At 45.2% G+C, this 24049-nt stretch overlaps 1 protein-coding gene across 2 annotated transcripts in view; it reads right to left on the bottom strand.

The window, feature by feature from the left end:
* Nucleotides 1-24049, bottom strand: part of LOC106653490 (beta-1-syntrophin) — a 304966-nt gene that overhangs the window by 54433 nt on the left and 226484 nt on the right. For both annotated transcript variants that reach the window (XM_014372944.1, XM_014372943.1), the window contains exon 3: nucleotides 14440-14628. In XM_014372944.1, coding sequence (XP_014228430.1) covers nucleotides 14440-14628 — 189 coding nt within the window. The remainder of the gene's footprint in view (nucleotides 1-14439; nucleotides 14629-24049) is intronic.

The raw sequence follows: 24049 nt of genomic DNA, 5'->3' as shown, positions 1-24049 counted from the left end.
TTAAGTTCGTATCCTTTGCTCTCTAGGGAATCGACAATACACATGGTAGGGAACACATGATTCTTGATACCGAAAATATTTGGATTACCCCACGCGATAAAGTCAAATCTGTAGAAAAAACTTTCGATAGGAAAAATGAAGCTAGACAAATCGGCACCACAATCCAAGAGGACATCCACTAATTTCGGCTTGAGATGCAACACAGCGAATTGAAGTGGTGTCAAGCCGGACTTGTCTCGAGCGTCGACCTGCAACTTTTGATGCTGCTCGTCAGTAATTTCAAATAACATCTTCACGTAATCACCATCGTCCCAGTTTCCTTGGCAAATTATGTGCAGCGGTGTCCATCCCTCGATATTTGCAGAATTTCGATCGGCGCCTCTCCTCATGAGCAGTTCAGTAACTTTCTTCATTCTACTCAACACAGTCAAACACAATGGTGTGTAACCCAACACGTTCCGTGCCTCAATTTGCACTGTCTGCTTCCTCTCATCATTGATCTTCAAGAAAAATTCGGCCAGATCATTGTTTTGTAGATGGAGAATAACGTGCAAAGGTGTGTCTCCGGATTTATCGGCAATATTCGGATCACGCCGTTTTCTAGTAGCACTCGAACAATCTGTTTTTCACCTTTGGCCAAGGCATAGTGCAGCGGTGTACAGCCCCGATAGTCCTGGGCGTCAACCTGTACCGTTTTTTTTACATTTTCGCAGATCTCAAAAAACTTCTCGGCCAAGTCGTCGTCGTGGTCTCTCTGGCAAATAATATGCAGAGGTGTCGTTCCATTATCGATAGCTAAACTTGGATCAGCGCCTCCTCTCAGAAGTAATTCGACTATCTTCTTGCGCTCGTGCTTCAAAGCTAAGTGTAGCGGCGGATCAACTGAAATCGCGTCTGATTTTTGAGGGAGACAATTCGGATCTTGTCCGAACTTAAGAAATTGTTTGACGACATCTTCGCAGCCGTATTCGCAGGCCGCGTGAAAATGCGTGTATCCACGTTCGTCGATGTAATTCACGTCGAACCGGTCGTATATTTGAAAAAGTTGACAAATGACGTCGTTGGAAAAGTTGCGACCTACTGCGCGATGTACCGGCGTAGTGCGACCCAACAATGGCTTGCCATTTTGATCAACTTCGGGCTCATCTCTGTAGCCGGTTTTAATCACAAACTTGGTTAATAGATTCTCTCTGAATGTCATTATCTTTGTATCCTCTATAAGGAGCCAATCAATTTCTTTGACTCGAAAAATTTCCCGAAGATTTGGAAGTCGGCCGTACCAATTAGTTATAATGAAGAAGTTTAGTTTATTAAAAAATTCACGTCGCTCTTCTTCGATCACCCAATCGACAATTTTTCGCATAGTTTTTAAAAAGTCTACGTCGTATTTGACCATCGTTTTAAGGTAACACACAATCACAGTCACTTATGAAACGAAATATCTTTTGCTTTTTCACGAGAATCACTATCGAAAAGCTTTTTCGTTGTTTACGCTGCAGCGTCGATAACGTGTAGTACTGAACTGAAAAATGTAATCTACGGCGCAGTATTTATACCTGCAATGGTCATACAAGCCTCAGTCTTGAGACAAGTCAAAATATGTGACGTTCAAATGATAACGTAAACATGTAGCGAAATTTTAAGTTGTGTTAACCGTAGCTTAATATTGATGTGAAACATCTTTTATTTTGTTGCCTAATAAACCATAAGGTCAACGGGGGTATATTCGCTCATGTACCTATATTCGCTCACTTTTATGATCAATCAATTATATTAATTTTTTAAGTGAGTAAAATGAAGAAAAAAAAATATAGGCTTATAAATAAACATTTCGAGATGTACACCCAATATTTATATACTTAAATTAAGTTCTACAATTTTAGAAAAAAAATCAATTCGCAATCAACTTTTGCCACACGAGTTATAACTACGGGCATCTTAAGAACTAGGCTAAGATATGAGCAATTTTATTTAGTTTTACTGTGCTTTAAAATAAATCATATCGTTAATGTTAATGTTTTATCTGATTCAAAACATGTTTATTAATGTATCTGAACATTAATTATTATTTTTTTTGTCAATATTCTTTATTAATTTAGCTGAGCGAGAATAGGTACACTAATATCTACATTGTCGGTATTTTCGCTCACCTCGTTTCGCGTGCAAATTTCACAGCTGACAGGCCAACATAACCCAAGAAGCATAGTAAACACGCGTATGTATCTCCGTCTTATCTCTCCTTTTTTGATTGTAATATTACTATAATAATAGTAATTTTAAGATTAAACATAATAAAAAGTTCGTTTTTGATTCTAGTAGAATTTAAAATATGTTTGACGCAAATTTATAGTTGGGCGAAAATGTGAGCAAAAGGTGAGCGAAAATACAAACGGGCATTTTTAGAGTGAGCGAAAATACCAGCACAGAACTCTTAAAGTTTATATTTATTTTTTTATTGTAAATATATCGAAAAAATTTTTTTTTACTGTGCAGTTATTTAGTTTAAGGTATGCTCTATAGTATTAAACAATCAAAAATCTCGATTTTACAATGAATATTTTCTTAAGTGTCATTTTTATTGAAAGTTGGGCTTAAGTGGGCGAATATACCCCCCTTGACCTTATACAGATTGTGGTACTTGCCTTTCTGTCTGTCATGCAAGTTAAATTAATTTTTTATACTTTATTAGGCGACCTAGCATTATAATTTGTATAATTTTACCGTGGTGTTTGAATGATAAGATTGTATGATAAAAGGATCAGCGAATAGAATTGATAACATTTAAAATAACCGAATGATAAAAAGACCGCATAAAAAAAGATAATGTTTTGTTTCATCGTGTTAATAACGATAATTGAATACAAACAAAATATATGCAGTGTTAAAATTTTTAAAATTTTAAAAGAAATGAAGTGATGAAAATATGCGTTGATTGAAAATTACGAAATTCAATAATTCGATCTTTCAATAAAGATCTTTAAAATAGCAAACGTTTTGAGTGCTTCATATGAATTAAAATCCAAACATTTACTCCTTTTTTTTTAGATTTCCTAGAGAAGGCAAAAAAAAATAGCAATTCAAAGAGCCACCACCGCGACCGTGCATAATCTCAATAATGAGACTTACTCAGCTCATTGTCATCATCATTATCATCTAAGACAATCTACGTACCTTTTATACCAATAAAGCAGAGAAACTCGCCAACTGCATTGCGGGGATAGGATGTCAAAGATAACAAGGATGTTAAGAAAAAGGAGACTAAAGAGGTTTTTATTTTGTCAACAACGAATGTTTCGTTTTGAATTGAATTTTATTGAGTGGCATAACATTAGAAATTAATTTTCTAAAATTGTTGCTTATACTTTTTAACCTTGAATGTTTACAAAGATTTATTTCTCATTTCTAGTGTTGACCAGTGGCCGCCAGGCAAATGCCCCATACATCCTTAATCCTCAATTGTCCGATGATTATTTCACAGCAGAGAATCGGCAGCTGATAGCGCGTCAGCGTCGAGAAAAAATCCAGCGCCCATCGTCGGTAAAATCCTCCTATCGCCGTTTCGCACAGATGCGCAACGCACTGCCGATAACACTTCAAGGGAAGCGAGGTGAGTCCCGATTTGTACTCGTCGTAGTCCTGAATCATCAATAACTTCTCTGCCTTTACAAGCGGCAGCCGAATAAAGTCGTAGAACGACAGTTTCGGATTTATTTTCAGTTTTTTGGACATTTTCGCGAGGTAATCGTCCGAAATCCATTTTTCGTAATCCCACGGCTCGCTGTCGAGTAATCCGTCCATGGCGAGTGTTTTCATGATCGACAGCGCGTCGCTTTGGTCCAGCTTGTACCTGCGTTTCTCCAAGCAACGAATGACTCTGAGCGCGTTGAATACCGCTTCGCTGTCGTAGTAGAGATGCTCGTGGCGCGAGTACGCGACGACGAAGGCCTCCGTTGGAAAAACGAAGTTGGACAGATCGGCGCCCCGATCCAAGAGTACATCGACCAGGCGCGGAAAGCGATTCGTCACGGCCAATTGCAGCGGCGTACGGCCCAAATTGTCCACGGGGTCGACCAGCATCGCGGGTCGATCTTTGCCGTCGCCGACGTCGAAAATCATCTCCGCGAAATCGTCGAGGTAGCTTCTCGAGCAAACGACGTGCAGTGGAGTCGATCCTTCGGCGTTGGCCAAGTTCCGATCGGCGCCTCTCCTCAGCAGCAGTTCCACAAGGTCTCTGCGTCCGCGAGATAAAGCGTAGTGCAGCGGTGTGTTACCCAACTTATTCCGGACATCGACCCACACGACCCGATGACCCTCGTCGTCGCCGATCTCGAACAGTATCGTCGCCAAGTCGCGATAGCCCCCGTTCCGACAGACGACGTGCAGAGGAGTCGATCCCTCCGCGTCGGTCGAGTTCGGATCGGCGGCTCTTCTCAGCAGCAGTTCGAACGTCTGCTTGCGCTCGTGCCTCAGCGTCAGGTGCAGCGGCGGATCGATCGAGCTCGATTCTTGCGTCGGACAATCGGGATCCTGGCCGAGCTCGAGGAACTGCTCGACGACGTCATCGAGGCCGAACATGCAGGCCACGTGGAAATGCGAGAGGCCCATCTTGTCGGTGTAGTTCGCGTCGTACCTGTGGTATATTTCGAAGAGCTCGCGGAGGCTGGCGGGATTTCTGAGTCTAGCCGCGCGATGCAACGCAGTTGCGCGACGCAGAAGCGGCTTGCCGTTTTCGTCCACGTCGGGCTCGTCCTTGTAGCCGGTCTCGATCACAAAACGGATGAGTAAACTTCTGTCGTCGATGGAAATGTTACAGTGGCACTTCTCGTTCTCCAGCAGAAGCCAATCGATTTCTGCAGTCCGAAAAATGTCTCTGAGATTGGGCATTTCGCCCTCCCATTCTCTTATCAATGGGTAAAGCTGATAGAGAAGTTCCTGTCGCTCTTTTTCCATCTCCCAATTCACGTTCTCTCGCATAATTTTCAATTTTTTGAAGCAGTCTTCGTCGTCTTTGGCCATCTTTCTACGCACTCACGGCAAAACACGGTCACTGGTGAAACGAGATATTTTTTTGATTTTTTCTCACGCGAATCACTGACCGCAGTCGATGCGACTTTCGTCGTTCACGCTGTAGCGTCGCGAGGTGCACTGAACGCAACTCGCCGCGCGACGCGAAGTACGCGAGACTGCGTGCCCGCCACTTTCTCTTACTAACGCGCTGAGATTTATTAGATAGAGGCAGAACGCGCTTTCTCCATTTGACCTTCAAATGACCACACGAGATCGGGTTTGAATTCTCCGGTCAATAAAACCTATTCACGAAACTTTCATCGTCATTTCATCGTTTTTTCTAGATTCGACGTTCTATAGTGACTTTGAGATGTACAACTCATTTCTAATTTCGACCAGTGGCCGCCTGGAAAAGGCACCACAAATCCCTGACCTTCGATTGCCCGACGATTTTTACACAGCAGATAATCGGCAGCTCGTTGCGCGTCAGCAGCGCGAACGATTCCAGGGCCCAGCCCCGGAAAAATCTTCCCAACATGATCTCGAACAGGTGAGCGATGCACGCCAGGCACGGCCCTTCGGGAATCTCGTACCACCTATTCGAGTTGGCGAATCCGAAGTAGTCCGTGAACGCGAGTCGTTTTTCCGCCTCTTCGGGCGTCAGCCGAAGAAAGTCGTAGAGCGACAGGTTCGGACTCATCGTCTGGCCTTGCGCGATGCTCGCGAGCTCTTCGTCGTCGAACCAACAACGATACTCGTCGAGATCCGCCGACATCGTCAATAGACCGCGCTTGTCGAATATCCTCATGATCGTCAGGACGTCGCTCTGGGTCAGTTCGTATCCTCTCTTCTCCAAGCGCTCGACGACCATCAGTGTTCTGGCGGCTCGCATCAATTTCAATCGCGCTGTATACCTTACATCACCGCTTTCATCTATGTCTGGCCTCTCGACGAACCGACTCTCGTCTGGGAAAACGAAGCCAGCCAGATCGGCACCGCGATCCAGCAGACTGTCGACCTCGTTCGGCATGGCGTTCGCCACGGCCAGTTCCAGCGGCGTCCTGCCCAACCTGTCCCGAGCGTCGACCCTAAGCGGCGTACGTCCGAGCTGCTGGTTCTCCTCGAAGAACGTCTTCAGCGAGTCGTCGTCGCGGTACACTTGGTCTCTCTGGCAGATTACGTGCAGAGGCGTGAAGCCGTCCTCGTCGTTGACGGCTAAATTAGGATCGGCGCCGTTTTCCAGCAGCCGACGTACGACGAGTCGATCGTTATTGCTCCAGGAGTCGATCGGGTTTTCCCACAGTGGGACACTGTGATGGTCGGCGCTGTGAGCCAAGGCCCGGTGCAGCGGTGTTCGACCCGAGTTGTCCACGGCGTCGACCTGCAGCGGTCTGGGCCTTTCCTCGCTGATCTTGAAAATTGCCTCTACGACATCGTGATCATAATACCATTTCTCGCAAATTATATGCAGAGGAGTCGATCCCTCTGCGTCGGCCAAGTTCGGATTGGCGCCTTTTTCCAGTAGAATCTCGATCGTTCTCCCGCATCCACTAGACGCAGCCGCGTGTAACGATGTTTTACCTGATTTGTCCCGGACGTCGATGTGCACCCGTTGATGCATTTCCTCACTGACCTTAAAAAATAACTCCGACAAGTCAACATCGGAGTAGCAACCCTGGCAAATAATATGCAGAGGTGTCAGTCCCTCCTCGTTAACCGGATTCGGGTCGGCGCCATTTCTCAGCAGCAATTCGACCACATTCTCGTTTGTGTCCTTCGAAGCCAAGTGCAGAGGTGTCAGTCCCTCATCGTTAACCAGATTAGGATCGGCGCCATTTCTAAGCAGCAATTCGACCACATTGTTGTTTGTGTACTTCAAAGCCAAGTGCAGCGGCGAGTCACTCGTTTTTGGCACGAGGAGATTAGGATCGACTTGGCCGAACTCGAGGAATTTCTCGACGACGTTGTCGCAGCCGGACTCGCAGGCCGCGTGAAAATGCGTGTATCCACGTTCGTCGCTGTAATTCACGTCGAACCTGTCGTATATTTCAAACCACTCAGGGACGATACAATGACGCGATCTTTTAACTCCATGATGTATTAAGGTAGTGCGACGCGACGATGGTTTGCCGTCTTTGTCAACGATGGGCTCGTCTTTGAAGCCGGTGCGAATCACGAACTTGACGATTAATGATACATCATAATTAGACCAACCTGCACGCTTACCACGTATGGCATACAAGAGAATACACTCAATTTCTTCCTTTCGAAAAATATCCCAAATATTTGGAAATTTTCCACTCCAATTTTCGATGAAAATCAACAGTTTATCGAAAAACTTATGTCGCTCTTTTTTGATATCCCAATTGACCTTTTCACGCATAATTATTAATTTTCTCAACGATTTCTCGCCGTTGGTCATCCTGTAGCGCACTGATACACACTAACTAACGAATGCTCGTTATTCGAACGATTTTGCACAATTTTTTCACGAAACTATCACTGGCTACGGTCGATCGGCGATGTTTCGTTGTTCGCGCTGAGGCGTCGTAAACTGAACTGGAATGAAACGAGCAGAATGTGTCACGACACCGATCGACTATACGAGACACGAGGAACTACCCAGTTGAGCGATGATTCATAGGTTTATCTCATGACGCAAAATGCATAGCGTAACGTTTTGGAAGTCTGTGGCCAACGCTTGATATTATTTTACAATCGAATATATATTTTTTATACTTTGGCACGGCACAAAAGTGCAATATAAATAAATATAATTTTTGTGCTAATAAGTATCCGAGTGGCCGATAACTTAAGTTTCTGCGTTATAACTTACTCATCGTACTCACGCACCGGTTCATTTTCCAATACACGCGCGCGAGAAACTCATCCGAATTCGAAGGATACAGAGTCGAATAATCGAATGTGCTCACCGAGCGCGCGCCGAGGCACATATCGTTCGTCTATGTGGGTGTGTGTAGTGTGGGTATGCGTGATTCGGAGCTTGCAGAAGCAGCAGCAGAAGCATCGGCAGTGGCGTAGGAGTCACGTATGGCAGTCACCGCAACGATTTCTCTCGAGACCCCCGGCAATACACATGCATGCACCGCACATGTATCGAGTATACGTACCTACGTTATATTATATAAATTGCCGAACGAGAGGAGCAAAAAAAGAGGACGCGCGCGAGAACTCGTGCTACACGTACACGTATACACGCGTTCGTATGCAAAGGAAAAATTTGCAGCAAAAATAAAAGAGGAGTAAAGAGAGAGAGAGAGAAAAAACCGACGCGGGAAAGAGAATATCTTTTGGAAAATTCATCAACGAGAGAGAAAGAGCGAATTACACCGAGCGATGTAAAAGATGCCAAGAAGCGATAACACTTCTCTCTCTCTCGGGTTGCGCAGCAGCAGATTTTCAAAGTCAGCACACCGCATATCTCTCTGTGTGTCTATCTCTCTCTCTCTCAACGATGCGCGAATGTGTATATGAGTATGTGTACGTATGTGTGTGTGTACTTCAGCGAAAGGGAGAATCAAAGACTTTTGAGAGCAAAGCGTGTAAGTACGTACGTATGTATGTATGCAAGCTCCGCCGCTGCTGACTCGCTCGCTCGCTTGTTGATGCACTGAATGAGGCACACGCCATTCCACCTACTACCAGCAGAAGCAGCTTAGGAATTCTGGATCGACGATTTTGCATATACCGAGTCGTTATCTCCTCTCTCTCGACTCGCGATTCTCTTTGCCCTGGCTGAGTGTGTATGTGTATGCGTGTGTGTGTGTGTTTGCGCGAGTGGATGTTTGCGCGCAGCGAAAGCAATTCTTACAGCGTTAGAAAATTTTCCAGCTTTTTTTCAGCTTCCGCGCGCGCTCCACGCGTCGTCGTCGTTCAGAGAAAACAAGCGAACGGACGAAGCGAGCGTAAAACGCGAGTTGAACGGTAAGAAAGTTTCGCGCGTGCGACGACGACGACGCGCGAGAATATAAACTCGTTATGTATTATCTCTCGCAAACGCATAAATCGCTCAATTTTCCTCTCTTTCTCTCTCGAGTAAACTCGCGCGTGCATACGAGTCTCTCTTTATCGAAGCAGCCACGCGTATATGGGTGTGCTCCAATTTTCAACTTGGTATGTATGTGTAGAGAGTAAGAGAGATACAAAGCCGAGATACAGCACGTATTCGATTGCTTCGAGAGCCGATGACGATGACAGTGCATACCGCGCGTATATACATACAATTTGTGTATACGTATTATGTGCGCTGGCCTCGTCGAGCGCTCTTCGCGCCATCGAAATTCGCTCGTAGTTCGAAAATTCTTTACAATTTTACTCGCGTATGATTCCAAACATAGAGTTATTTAACATATAAAGCAAAGAAAAAAAGTTTGCTTTACTAACTCAAACTTCAGCTTTTCACTTGTAGATTTGAAAGTGACATCTAGAGGTAGAACTTGAAAGTACACGCAACGCGATCAAAGAGTTGAATGTAAAACACGTGAGAACATAATGATAACGTATTTGAATAGGCATTTTCTGACTTTGAAACGAGAAAAGCTTAACTTGGAATCGGGACACGGTGAGGTCGATCTAGTTTTGAATTAAAAAAAGGACAGATATACTGAAACGATTACAATCTTTTTGAGATCGGACGTTTTTACTAATGAAGGATTGGTAATACGTGTTAAAAACTAATTATTCCCCGATAATATTCCCCGATACTTGTGTTACAAATATTAAGGGCATAATAAATGACTTAAGGGGGGAAAGGTACCTTAAACCTACATTTATGAAAAATTTATTAATTATGAAGAAAAAAATTTTTTTTGGCATGTACAGAGAAAACTCTGTTTTCTTCACTCTTTTTTCAAAGTTTTTCACTCTGGAATATGAAATTTGAGGTCCCAGTCACCATAGAACCCTTCTCGATGAAGCAAGCCCACAGTCCTGACAGGTACCCCTGTGCCGTAGGATCCAGCTAGAACCGATGGTTCAATCATGGTCCTTGGGATCTCATTTTGATCATTAGATGTGTGGTTACAAACGCAAGCACTTTCAGATTTTTTAATTTGTTATACACAATTTGCCAGCCACATATATATATTTGTGGCATTTCACGTCAACTCTCCCAGTGCCGCGTGGCGCGGCAGAATTAAGTCAAATCACTAAATTTGTGAATCGCTGTAAAAGTACTAAAATGCACCTAGAGAAAAAAGCGAACCCATGGTTTCGATGGGAAATTGCCTCAGCTTTCCGATGGTGAGGTCAGATTTTCCGAAATTTTCTGCTTTACCCGGGAAAATCGCTGGGAAAACTTTAAAGTCGATTATCTCGAAAACTTCATTTTTAAGATTTTTTTAAATAGTCTAGATCGAAAGATTAGGAAATTTCCCATCGATATAGACCTTTTCCAGAGAGGCGTTTTTTGATTTTAGCGAGATATAGCGAGAGAAAGAAGAAAAAACGTGGTTTTTTGTTCGGTTGGTGGCGTCCGACCGCCCGCGCGCGCCATTGAATGAATCAAAATTAGATCTTCATTTGATTACCGTTGCATTTCCAACTAATAAAAACGATTTTCCGTAGAACATTGTCAAGGCGGTGGATGCTGACAACATGGCGCACTGGCTGAGTGCCACCGACATCTTCGCGGTGCTAAGGTTGTACCACGGCTACGACGGTTTCGCTATTGCACCTAATGCCAAGTCTCTCGAGCGAATTATCGAGGATTTCAAGGCCAACAAGGAAATCAACGTGTGGCCGATCATTGTCCACGTAGGCCAAGGAACCCATTGGATTTCCTTGGTCCTGGAGAAAGCGGCCGGCCTCAATTTCGCCTACCACCAGGACAGTTTCGGTAATTCACGTCATTGTTTCTCGGTAATTAGTTTCAATATGATTTAATCGTTATCGTAACGTTTTATAAGGTGATAAAATTGAGCCAGATCTGAAGAAAGTACTGAAATCTGGCAAATTTCGTATTTTCGACGCCAAGTTCAAGCAGCAGGAGAGAGACGATCTCAACAATTGTGGCGTTCACGCGATCGAGAATGTCGTCGACACGATTGGGTTTCTGAAAAAACTCAAAGAGCAGGCAACGACTGCGTCCGTGTCGTCGATGTTCCAGCAAGCGTTGAAAAGCAGGGATCAGGGCGCCCTGAATTTGCTGCGCAGGGGCTCGTCGTTGTCGGCTCGGGCTGCTTGGCTGTCACATGACTCGTGGGAGTGGAGAGTGACACAAATGCTGATCACTTTTCTGTCCAACTTGTAAAGTTGAACAGTCAAAAGTCAAAAGACAAACGTCCAATCACTTTTCTATTCTCACTTGTAACAAGTCCCACAGTCAAAAGCTGATTGAATTGAGCAGAGACGCACTTATACTAGTACTCTGAACTCGACCTTTTCTCTTGCAGGCACGACTTTTCTATGGCGACGCGCCACCTGGCGGTCGAGTCGGAAGTTTGAAAAGTCAAAAGGTGGGAAAGGTGTTGAAATAATGAGGCAAGTATTTTTTAATTTAACCAAGTTCACTATTGAGAAGTGGCCCTAGGTCAAAACTCTCGGGTGCTCGTCGACGCGAACGCGAAGACGAGAGTCGATGTGCTCTGGCTGGCTGCTAGCCGAGAGACGACTGTGTCTAGTCGGCTAAAGTGGCTCGCTTATATACACAGCGACCACGCGCTGATTGGCTGATGCCGCGAGGTGGGGACGAGTGCAGCAGTGCACGTCGTTTGAGTGGGGACGCACGCAGCGGTCTCGGTGTTAGTGGGGTTAACAAGCTACATCGCAGCGCAGTACGGAGAAAAGCCGCCTAAAGCAAAGAAGCCTGTGCGTACCTTTTTCTCATTCTTGGCGTGATAACGTATATACGTATATGAGTAAATATAAATTTTTCTTTCCTTTTTCATTTCCATGTCCAGGGGGCGAGAATATTCCATTGAGGCTGCTGACGCTCCCTCTCCAAGCAAGCGAGGGCGATCGAGCGTGAGGCGTTCGCAGTAACCACCACCACCACGACCACGACAGCTACTGCGAACAGCACGGTCCAGACCACCACCACCGCCATCATCGAGACCGGTCTGCCAAAGACCAGAGATTGGTCTCATGACCAAGGAGTCTGCTAAGGCAATGTGAGTATTGCAATTTCCTTTTTCTCCTCCTCTAACCGAATTCTAATCCAACAGACTTAACTTTCTGCTCGCACACAGTTATATACCACCGCTGCCGGCTTCTCAAACCATCGATGACTCACTCTGGGAAGACCTGGACAACGAGGCAGTGGAAGCTCTTGTACAGCTGGCGGATGAGGTGAGCGGCAACGACCTCGACGAGGCCGGTCGATCCGTACGAGCTGCATGGGGTGGATTCTTCCGACGAACTCGTTGAAACACTCGACGTAGACTCGTACACTAATCATTATAATAAATATTTCACCAAGGTATTTTCCTTGGGATAGCAAGTACACACATTTTGTGAACAAAATTTGATTCATTTATTATTATAAATAAAAAAACTAGAAACAGAATTATTTTGTGGGTGGGGGGGGCTTCGCCTCCCCAACCTCCCAGCGGGGCCTTCGGCCCCTGCGCCCCGACCAGGGCCTGCGGCCCTGGACCTGCTCCTGCGCCCGTTACCACCCGCTTCTTTCCTCTTTCAGCTCCCTCCAAACTTCCCGCCACTCGTGATAAAAAATAGTACTTTTTTTTACTTTCGTTGGCGAGTCCAGTGTATTGATGATTTGTTTTAGCCCCAGGTAGCCATGACCTTGGTTGAAGCGACGAATGCGGGTGATTTTAAGCACTGGCTCACTATGGAGGACATCTCAGCGGTGCTTATGTTCGTATATGATAAACCCGCTGGGTCCTTCGAGATTGTTTCAATGGTCAACTTCAAGTTGATCGTCTCCCAGTATTTTCAAAGAGACAATTTTTTTATGCCGATGATCCTGAACCCAAATGGAGTCCATTGGGTTTTGGTGTGGCTGGGACGTCATGGTGATTTTTCCTTCGCCTTGTACCACGACAGCTTGGGTAAGTCGATGTGGTAAAATATATTTTGTTTCCGTCGCACGGTGTACTAATATATATATTTGGATTTTTATAGACAATCACGATGCGTCGCTCGCTTTGGCTAGTGCCGAATCTGCTCTACCGCCGCGGCTCGCTGGTTTATATAGGCGGGCGCCGACGGTGGGGGCCACGCGTTGCCTAGCTACGCGCGTACATACGTGGGGCCTACCGCGGCTCGCTCAGCTGATCGCGCAGCAGACGAGCGCTCGTGCGGCCGCATACGTGGTCGTCACAAACTTATAAAATGTAGTGATGAAATTGGCGCATTTGGCTTTGTGTGGCTGTCTGGGATAATTGAACATTGTCCTTGTGGGTCCAATATGTTGAAAATTCAAATTGAATTACTGTTCTTTATTGTCCAAAAAGTTTTAAGCAGCCTCAGTGACATGAGAGTATCATTATGACATATATTGATGTATTTTGGTTTTTTTCAACTCTTGGGCAGGAACGTTTTATCTCAAAATTGCTTTGTTGCCGTAACTTTCCATGTAAACCGTTTGAGCAAATGAGCTGAAATTTTCAGGGATTGTTCTACATGAGAATGGTTACAAACGCAAGCACTTTCAAAGGTATTGGGACAAATGAGCACTTTTTTCAGGCTATGATGTAGCATAATCTGTCATTTTATCATATATATTAATGAATAAATGTGTATATGTGGCTGGCAAATTGTGTATAACAAATTAAAAAATCTGAAAGTGCTTGCGTTTGTAACCACACATCTAATGATCAAAATGAGACCCCGAGGACCATGATTGAACCATCGGTTCTAGCTGGATCCTACGGCACAGGGGTACCTGTCAGGACTGTGGGCTTGCTTCATCGAGGAGGGTTCTATAGTGACTGGGACCTCAATTTTCATATTCCAGAGTGAAAAACTTTGAAAAAAGAGTGAAGAAAACAGAGTTTTCTCTGTATATGCCAAAAAAAATTTTTTTCTTCATAATTAATAAATTTTTCATAAATGTAGGTTTAAGGTACCTTTCCCCCCTTAAAGATAACCATTTGACAGTTTTAAAAAACTTTGACGGATTTTCAACCACCGAAATATGATAAAATAACTTTGAGCCTCTACCACTAGATGGCGAGTACTCCTTCATCCGTAAATCTGCAATTGGCAAAGTCAAGATATTTAGCTATAAAATGTTTCCAGTCCAAAAAAATGATTATCGAGTAAAGTTAGAAACGCCAAGGTAAACTATCAAATTTCTAAAATCTCTCGCTCTTGCGAAAACGTCAAATCACAACTCTGTAAAACTGCCTACGCATAGCCCTATCAACGTGTCTTTTTGAGAGAAGACTTCGCGCGTACGTACTGCGTAAAAGGTATAACGGATGTATCATATATATGGACGATACATACCTGGATCGACAGACGGATGAGACCTGGTAAGCCTGCAGAGCTGCAGCGGCAGGTATCTCGTGTCGGCGCGCGGCGGCGACTTGGGCGGCGGCGGCGTCGCGCTCAGAAAGCCGCGCTGCAGCTCCCAGCCGACCTCCTGGATGATCGACGCCTTGCGAAAGTACGGCGTCACCTCGCGCAGATATTTCACTGAGGTTGACAAAGAAGAAAGCAAAACACAAACATTATTATCGTTATTATTATTATACGTGAGAAATAAGCATTTTTTTTATTATTGTCATTAATGCACTGCATGTAGGTAGGTATGTATAGGTGTCAGCAGTTATATATTTTTTTCCCATTATTGCATCGACAGTTCGAGGAATGCAATATTCCCGTGGACTCGACGGCAAGAGCCAATAATAGAAACTTATATGCCACTATGTACTGCACACTAGCTACGAAATGCTATATAACGCGCAGAGGATACCAGAAAGGGCAAAAAATCCAAATCACGCTGCCTTCATCCAGTACAGCAGTATCAATGAGTTTTAATTTTTACACGACGAGAAAGGGGAAAAAATCAACGCGTCCATCTGGAAAAAAATATAGAGTCAGCTCTCGCGCGATCGCCTAGCCGAGCGAAAGATAGGTAAGAAGAAGAAGAAGCACAGCGGGAAGCGAAAGCAATCGATAAGTTAGCATCGAGTCCCATTTCCGCACCTCTCGGGGGTATATCTTCGACGTTTTACGAGGCCTTTTTACGGGGTTATAAGGGAAGGAGAGGAGAGAGAGAGCCGAGGCCAGCTGCAATAGTAGCCTGGCTCCTGTGTGTGCACCTATTCACGCGCGCTTCAGGCGCAGAAAATCTCTCTCTCTCTCTCTCTCTCCCTTGGCTCTGGCCCCGAGTCTTTCTGGTAAACGCGAAATATCCGGGTGGAGGATTGACTAAAAAAAAGAAAAAGAAAGAGGAAAAAAAGGGAAAGAGAGAAAAAGTAAAAAAAAAGTGAAAAAAAAGGAGTGAGCGTACTCGCGCTTACGGCCGGTTAAAGGCACTGCAAAATGGCTCGTCGTTGACGTCAAATCACGGGTAAAGAGAGGAGCGCATTGAGATGAAGAAGAAGGGAGAGAGGGAGCGAGAGAGCACGAGAGGAAGAAAAAAAAAGTAGAAAGAGGCAACGAAGCTAGCTCTCTCGCGTTTAAAATTGTAAAACATCTTGATCGAGCTCTGAAATAGCGCAGCGAAGATGGGTAGAGGGAGAGGGAGGCAGGCAGGATGAAAATGTATTTGACGAGATAAAGATCGATATGACATCCAAAACTAACCCGTGACGACGAAGCCGTTGCGCGAGGGTGGGAGAATATAAAAAAAAAGGAAGAAGAAGAGAGGAAGGGATGATTAAAAGCCGGGGCGCAGTGCAAAATCATTCGTTTCGCGTTATAGTACCTACCTACCTCGGCGTAGATCGAATTTTTTCCTGGCTTTTTTTTCTTTGCCTTTTTGTTACTCGTGTCGAGTGATATTGGGTCAAATAGGTCGCACAGGTACGCGCGGCATATATACACGGTATACACACAGTGTACAGACTCTTTAACGAGGGGCTCGTAACGAATCGACGCTGCTCGTAAAGCCCAGAGAATATGTATTAATGGATCATCGTTAAAGGCCCAAGTATTGGCTATTGGGCACGCGCGCGCGTCGATCGAGGCGCATTAACGCACAGAAGCTAGCTGCGCGTGTGCTATAGGGCAGGACTAATCGCTGCGTAAAACCAAATTCGCACCCTCCCCGCGCTCTACGCCCTACCGCGAGAATCTATAATAATATTTATATATGAGTTAGGAGCAAGAGGGTTCGGGTGGTTGGGCTGAAAGGGCAAAGGTACACACGCGTACATAAAGAGAGGCAGAGAGAGAGAGAGAAGAGATCAACGCGTTTAAATGCAATTCAAGCGAAACTCGTACACGCGCGGCTGCTGCTGCTGCAGTCGAGAGCCGGGCCAGCTTTTCGGCCGCGCTATATGTATGTATGTATGTATGTATGGTAAAACTCGAGGTATACACAAATACACTCGAATTTGTATGTGTTATATGTATAGATATAACAGGTAGGCCGTCGCCGCGTGTAGGGCAATTCATATTGTACGTACATAAGCTTGAATTACGGCCAATTGCGCGCACACGCGAGTATTACGATATAGTACGTATATGCCATATAACGAAGCAGAGAGAGAGAGAGAGAGAGCAGGGCACGTATATATAATCCAACAGCAGCAGCAGTAGCAGCAGCGCCAAGCATCAAACTCAATCCGAAACTTTCTTGAAGGCTTAACTTAATTAGCATACACGATTTCTGCCCAGTTTGTGCCCTTTAGCTCGCGCGCGCAAGCAGACTCGTAGCTGTACAAGTGAAACAGACCGTACATGCTGAATAAACACACACATACGTATGGAATATACTGAATATACGCACACACACAGACACAGACAACGGCACGTATATTGCAGGTACGACGAGGAGAGCAAGTCTAGCCTTAGAGAAACATTAATTATTGGTACAAGGGACATTCGCGTATGCGCGTTCGGCTATTTGTTGAGCGTAATTGAATTTGTTATTGTACAATATCTCGCGCACGTTATGGTACGCGTATATATTATAACGTCCGCAGAAAAGCCTTTATACTTCACTTCTTATATTTATTTCGACATTTTTTTTTCTTCCCCGCTTATATACACGTCATTTTGCACCGCAGCGTACCGGAAGAAAAGCGCATAGCACGCATGCATCGGCCACGCGAGTGCCGTTAACATTGAAATGACACGGAAATTTGACTCATGTCCAGCCTGGCGTACGAAAATCATATACAGCGGAGAAAACCGTGAGCGAAAGAAGAAAAGGAGGGTCACATACGAAAAAAAAAACGACCACACGAGCGAGAGGGAGAGAGAGAGAGAAAGAAAAATCACAACGACGCCCAAGCGCAATCGGATAAACGTAAATATATACACACACACGCGTACACATACAAAGGCACAAACGTGTTTGTGTACGTGCGGGTACGCGCGCAAAGGTATATACCTCTATACAGCCCAGGCGCGTGCGAGCGTTGTTGGGCAGGCAAAGCACACGACGACGAGGACGACCCCAAGGGGACAAGACAATTTCCTCTTCGTCCGTCGATCTTCTCTTGCTCTCTATCTATATATATATACATGGGAAAATAAACCAGGATGCACCAGTAGTAGTAGCTACGCTGCTGCTGCTGGCTGGTCCTTCTTTACTGTGCTTTTGACCTCCTTTAGGGGCGACGTATGTATATCACGAAAATCCTATGCTTTACATGCGCGCACATACACACACACACAGCCTCCTCCACTGTCATTTGTATGCAAACGTACGCCGCGGCGATATTTTCTTGATTCGCGCGCGAGAGTGCAGTAGCGCAGCAGTACCAGTGGAAGAGCAGTCGCACGTATAGAAAAAAAAAAAACTTTTTCCCACTCCCTCCCTTTCCTTTTTTTTTTGGCGTTAATCAGTTGGAAACGTAATAATAAAAAAGAAAATAAGGTTAAAGAAGAAGATGAAGTTCAGCATTGAATATTATTAATGCGATAGCCGAGCTTTCCGATGCAATACAAGCAAGGAAATCTTCCGGAATGAATGAAAATAACGTCGTCGGCGCCACCAGCGATCCTTGAAATTTTCTCCATCGATCTTTGTCGAGAGGGCGAAAAAAATCGCCGCTATTATGGCTTATACACCTATATATACCCATATAACAAGACACGAAGCGCGAGCTCGAATGAGATCATCAATCCGTTTTTCGGGGTGTGGGTGTACGATGATCGTCCATCGGTATAAAGAGCCTTTCGAGCTTATTCAAACAATTTTTTTTTTTTTTTCACAGACGGTCGAACAAACATATTCCGCGCGAGCAGCAATTGCTAGGCAGCAGCAGTAGTTATGTGTACACACGCCGTGCACGGCTCTCGAGTATTATACACATTTGCTAAAAATGTACACACATTGTACGCTCGTTCGAGCGGAATATTTGCGCGCCGCGCGTCGTCGCGCGACCCGCAAGCTCATCGGGGCACATAACAGTGCAACGATGGCTATTTTTCGGTAAATTTCAAATACACACATACACACATACATACGTACGTACACACAGAGTCATTTCTCACAGGTCGTTTAGATAAAGCTTGACGATATTGCTCTGGCCTCTCTCTCTCGTTCTGCTGCAGCCTCCTGTGCGCGGGGCAATCGTTTTCTATATCAGCGAGAAAAAAGCTCTTTTTCCATCCCTCGGCTCCGGTGGGTCGCGCAAGCCTTGCCGTATACACGTATAGTAGCGTTTATTCGAGAGCTTTGGGTCTTTCTCTCCTTTTTTTTTATCGCGAGTATGCGTGTATACGCAAAACTTCAAAGAGAGGACTGAGGCATATACACACAAACACACATACTATCAGCGCGCGTAGAAATAATGAAACCGAAGAAATGCGTAGGGATCTCAGCTGGAACATTTTATTATTATTATTTTCCTCCGGAGCTCTCTGCGCAAGACATTGAATCCCGAATTTTTCGAATATTCCCTGGCGCAAGCTCGCGATTGACTTTTTTCACTCCCAGCTTTGGCGTACACGCACACACACACACAGATTCGCGCACATTCACCACTATAAAGGCGTGCGAATGGGTTTTCTATCGTGCTATATAATGACAGTATATAGCGCCGCGCGCGCGTTGCGCATTCCCAATAAATCGGGCTTCACCAAAATCGTATAAAACGCAGCAGCATAAAATAAAGGACAATCGTTCAACGCGCGCGCGAGTGAGAAAGAGAGAGAGCTTCCGATAAGAAGAAGAGCAGAGGGAAAGTGAATAAAAAATAAAAAATAAAAAATAAGAGGGAAATAAAACGAGGAGGAAAATTGCAATACTCTCGACCTTGTCGCAGGCGCTTCGGAGGCACGCAACGCCTGGAATTTCTTTCCTCGCGCGTCAACCGGTAGTTATGTAGTACGTATATCGTAGATGCGCTTACTACTACTACAACAAGTACTGCAGGAGGCAGAAGCGCCAAAGAGTGTGCTGCGCGCTGAAAAAAAAAATACGATTGGAAGATTGTCCGTGAATTGTCTCGAGGAGAGATATTTCGCGCTGAAATTTTTCCCTCGCAGAAAATTTTTTGCATCCATACGCGCAGCCCCGATAAATATGTGTGTGTGTATATACGGAAGATAAAGAAGATATAGCCGAAGCGAGTGAGAAAGGCAACGAGTACAAAAAAGAGTATGATAATAAATAAAATAAAAAAGAAAGGAAAATAGGAAGAAGCTTCATAGATAAATCCACTCCATGCGATATCCCGTGGACCTTCGTCGTCGTCGTCGTCGTCGTCGTAGTCGTAGTCGTCGTCGCGTAAACACGCGCCTCGGCCCGTGAGCTTGCGCAGCTAGACTAAACGATAATATATCATGACTCGACGTCAAAAGCCATGCTCTGCTTTGGTTTTTCCTCCAGCCATACCCTTTTACTTTGTATACGATATATACACGTTTTTCTATCGCTCATCCTTCGACGAACAGAGAAAAGGGAAAAAAAAAGGAGAGTGTGAGAAGAGAGAGAGCCACGTATAGCCGCACACACACAACAACAGCGTCACGTCAGGCGAAAAATCAAACTCGTGACACGTGGATTAAAAAAGAAGGAAGACGTAGTTGATTATTATCGACTCGCTCGCGCGCCCTTTCAACGCGACCATATACGTATATACGTGTACCGTATACCGACTGCACTGACAGCGTCAACCTGCGGCGTATATACGTACGCGCGTGTGTGTGTATCGTGAAATATAAAGCGGCGCGTGGATAGATCTATTAATAAACTATTCTGACATATTCATCGAGCGCGTAAAGGGAGGCGGCGCGGAATATGCGCGTGCGCTTCGGTGGCATATATTATGGGCATCGATCATGTATGGTAGTACACCAACGCTTGCGCGTATATACCGACGTAGAGCTGAAATTTAAACACATTTTCACAAAGCCGTGTACAAAAGCCGACGGAACGAGAGAGAGAGAGAGGGAGAGAGAGAACGAAATTGATTCGGCAGTGAATAATAAATATCGTTCGGGGCAATAAATACATTATTTGTTTTTATTATTGGGCGCAATTCCGAACTATTGAGCGCGCAAATATTAGCCCGTGCGCCTATATATGTGTACCGAATAAAAAAGTGCAGCGCGCGGCGCGGTGCTGCTCGAGGTTGAAATACAAAAAAAAAAGAGAGGAAAAAAAAAGAGGTAAATGAAAAAAATGCGGGCTCGGTTGAATTATATACGCAACTAGTAAAGTAATCGCTTGTATACGTACACAACGAGCTTTTCCGTGTGTGTGTGTGTGTGTGTGTGTGTGTGTGTGTGTGTGCACAAGCGCTTTAGCGAGCTGCAGCGGAAAGGGGGTATCGAAAAAAATCATAATAAGCCGGGAGAGAGTTAGGCGCGCGAGCGAGACTGGATATACACGCTGTGCCTGATGCATGACTCAAAGCAAGCAAGCAAGCAAGCAGCAGCACACATATCGAAATGTCGAGAAAATAAATAGTCCGCTTTAGCGCATAGAGAAAACGAGTCAACGCGAGCTGTTTTATCGCCGCGACTACTACGTATGTGTAGTAGTAGCTGTTCGTAGAGGGTAAAATAAAAAAAAAGGAGGAAGAAGTCAAAGAGGAGAGAGAGGATAATATTAAGAGTCCGACCGTGCATATTTTCNGGGGGGGGGGGGGGGGGGGGGGACGCGCGCCGCGTAGGCCAACATGAGGAGGATTGTTTGTAAATATTTCATTTTTTTTATATTTTATATTATGCTCACTGAGCTAGAGCGAAAGCGAGCGCACAAGCTCGTACGCGATTATTATAAACGCATATTTATATGCAGTTTCTTTGGGGCCGCGCGCGCATTATAACAACGAATCTCTGCATTATACATCATGCGGATTTTTAAAAAGAACTCGGTATCCAGTTGAAACGCGTAGTCTCGTCGTCGTGTGACGACATCGATCGCATCGTGCATATAATTAAAAATTCTAGTTTCAGAGCTGTGAAAAATATTTTCGCATACGCGCTCTAGATATTCAATTTCCCTATACTACGCAGCCCAGTCGAAAGGAAGGTAGAGATAGAGAAGTTTCATTTTACGTTCGCGCGTGTACATACGTATGTGTACGGTACAACAAACATTTAACTTCCTCATAATCACACCGTATAGGCGTGTTGGTAGCAGTCGGTAGTGCACAGATCGTCGTGGTAGTAGTTGCACATGCAGCTCTCTCTCTCCCTCATCTCAAAAGACTAGTAGAGAGAGATATGTACCCGGGGTTAGAGTCAAAGTCAGTCGCGCGAAATTCGCACGCGCACGCGTACATATACATCGTGTATATGTGTGTGTGTGTGTAGCAGCACCCAACTAAGAAATTCATCAAGAGATAGTGAGGGAGGAAGACTCTTAGCATCCTCTCTCTCTCTCTATCTCTTTTCGGGTTAAAATCATTCCCAGTCAGACGCATAATTTAACCACTTTGAGTTCTCGGGTTCTACACACTTGTGCCCTTTCTCGCTCTCTCTCTCTCTCTCTTCCCGGCTGCAGCTGCAGCAGCGCAAAACCGCAACTCGGCTTATCTCACTTTCGAAATCACTCGAAAACCCGCGCAAAACTTCGATTTAGAAAGACGCTTCTCGCGGCTATATAATATATATCGCCTAAGAATCTCGCGAAAAAAAACAACGAAGAATCAAATTTTTTCTCCCCCAAACTGTATACAAAGTTCGAAAAACGATTTCAGCGATTTTTCTCTCGCGCGCGCGCGCTCGAGCTCTGCCATAGGTATGTGTGGACGTGCGTGTGAAAAGGAGAGGGGGGGGGGGGNGGAGGGGGGGGGGGGGGAGCTCAAGTGCCAAGTGAATATTGATATAGCATATGAATTTTGGCGCTCCGAGACGATCGACGACGCGCGTGCCCGCTCGCTCGCTATGTGACGTATGTGATATATGCGAAAATTGCGCTCGCGCGTTTTCTAAAACTTCATACGCACGTACCTTGGGCTTTCGTACACACGCATAAACGCGAACAATAAAATCGATATACGTCCTCGCCAAAGCGCGCCTCGCTGCCTGCCTGACGCCTGCGAGCATATACATAAAATGTTATATACGTACATACGTACGTATAAACTGCTCGCGCGCGAGCCGAGTCTCTGATTAAAAGCTCGATTTTCCGACAGGCTAAAATGAAGTTGAAAACGTACACAGCAGCGGCAGCGGCAGCGACAGCAGAGGGATATATTATACGATCCCTTTCGGCCTCGTGAAGCGGCGGCGGTGGCTGGAGCTTGCACACGCAGTGCACACTGCCGCTGCTGCTGCTGCACGTATATATATATCTATATATTACAAATATATAAAGCGGGGCACACACACAGCTAGCTGCTCCTGCGCTTGAATTATTGCCGGTATGAAACCCATAGCAAATGATGCGGCGCTTCGTGACCGGCAAGCAAAACGGTACATCCTCGTTTCTCTGTCTCTCCCTCTCGTCGTCGTCGTCGTCGTCGGTGAGCGAGCTTGCGAGCTTGCGCGTTTAACTGCTATGCTTATACTGCTGTGGGTGTATGGCACACGGGGCCCTGCCTCAGGTATGACGCGCGCGTATATATAATATACCGGGGGTCACGCTTGTCTGCGCTTGGATATTACGTATACATAATGTCGTACGCGTCGAGCGACGTATAGACTCTCTCTCTCACTCTTCGACTCTTATCGTAGTTTTGTATTTTACGATTGATTTTTTTCCCCCACACTTTATTCCTTTCCATTACACGTTTTTATTTTCGTTTTTTTTTTTGATTTTTCAGTATTTTTTTTTTATTTTTTTTATTTTTATTTATACTTTTGATTTTTATTTTTATCAAATTACACACATATACACACCACGGCTCTAGAGTAGTAGCCGGGTTACGATGCATCCGCAGGACGCGAGGCGAAGAGTAGAGGAAGGGGGTTCGGATAGGTTCGCAAACAACAGTCGCTGCATCGAAAATCGGTCATAGAGGTGCAGCGCGCACGAAACAGCAAAGCCCAATCAAGCTCTCGTCTCTCTCTCTACCACTACCTATACCTCTACCTCTACCTCACTCGTTGAAGCTTTGAACGAATCGAATTTACAATGCTGCATAGTGTGAGAGAGTACTGTAGTAGTACCTACTACCTGCTGCGATTTGACGCCCTATACGCGTTTACACACACACACACACACGTACGTATATATTTGGAAGGAGCGTTGTTTGCTCGGCAGCTGTTCCTGGACGCGCATACACACATAGGCCCACGAACTTACATATCCGCGTATGTGAATGTGTATGGAGAGGCTGCTGCACCATCATAGGTAGGCAATATGTCATATATGCATTGCCGAAAGGGCGGCTGCCGACACCGAACACTATAGGCTGCTGCTGCTGCAACGCCGCGTAGTAGTGGTAGTGTATATAGTTGCGAGAGCTGCGCCGTGTTAATAGATTTGTAAATGCAGTGACGCGTGAAGGTGCGATTAGTCGTATATATGCATGGAGGT

The sequence above is a fragment of the Trichogramma pretiosum genome, unplaced genomic scaffold, assembly GCF_000599845.2.
Source record: "Trichogramma pretiosum strain Unisexual culture from Peru unplaced genomic scaffold, Tpre_2.0 scaffold35, whole genome shotgun sequence".
Lineage (NCBI taxonomy): Eukaryota > Metazoa > Arthropoda > Insecta > Hymenoptera > Trichogrammatidae > Trichogramma > Trichogramma pretiosum.
Note: the sequence above shows the minus strand (reverse complement) of the source record. Positions and strands in the feature narration are given on the sequence as shown.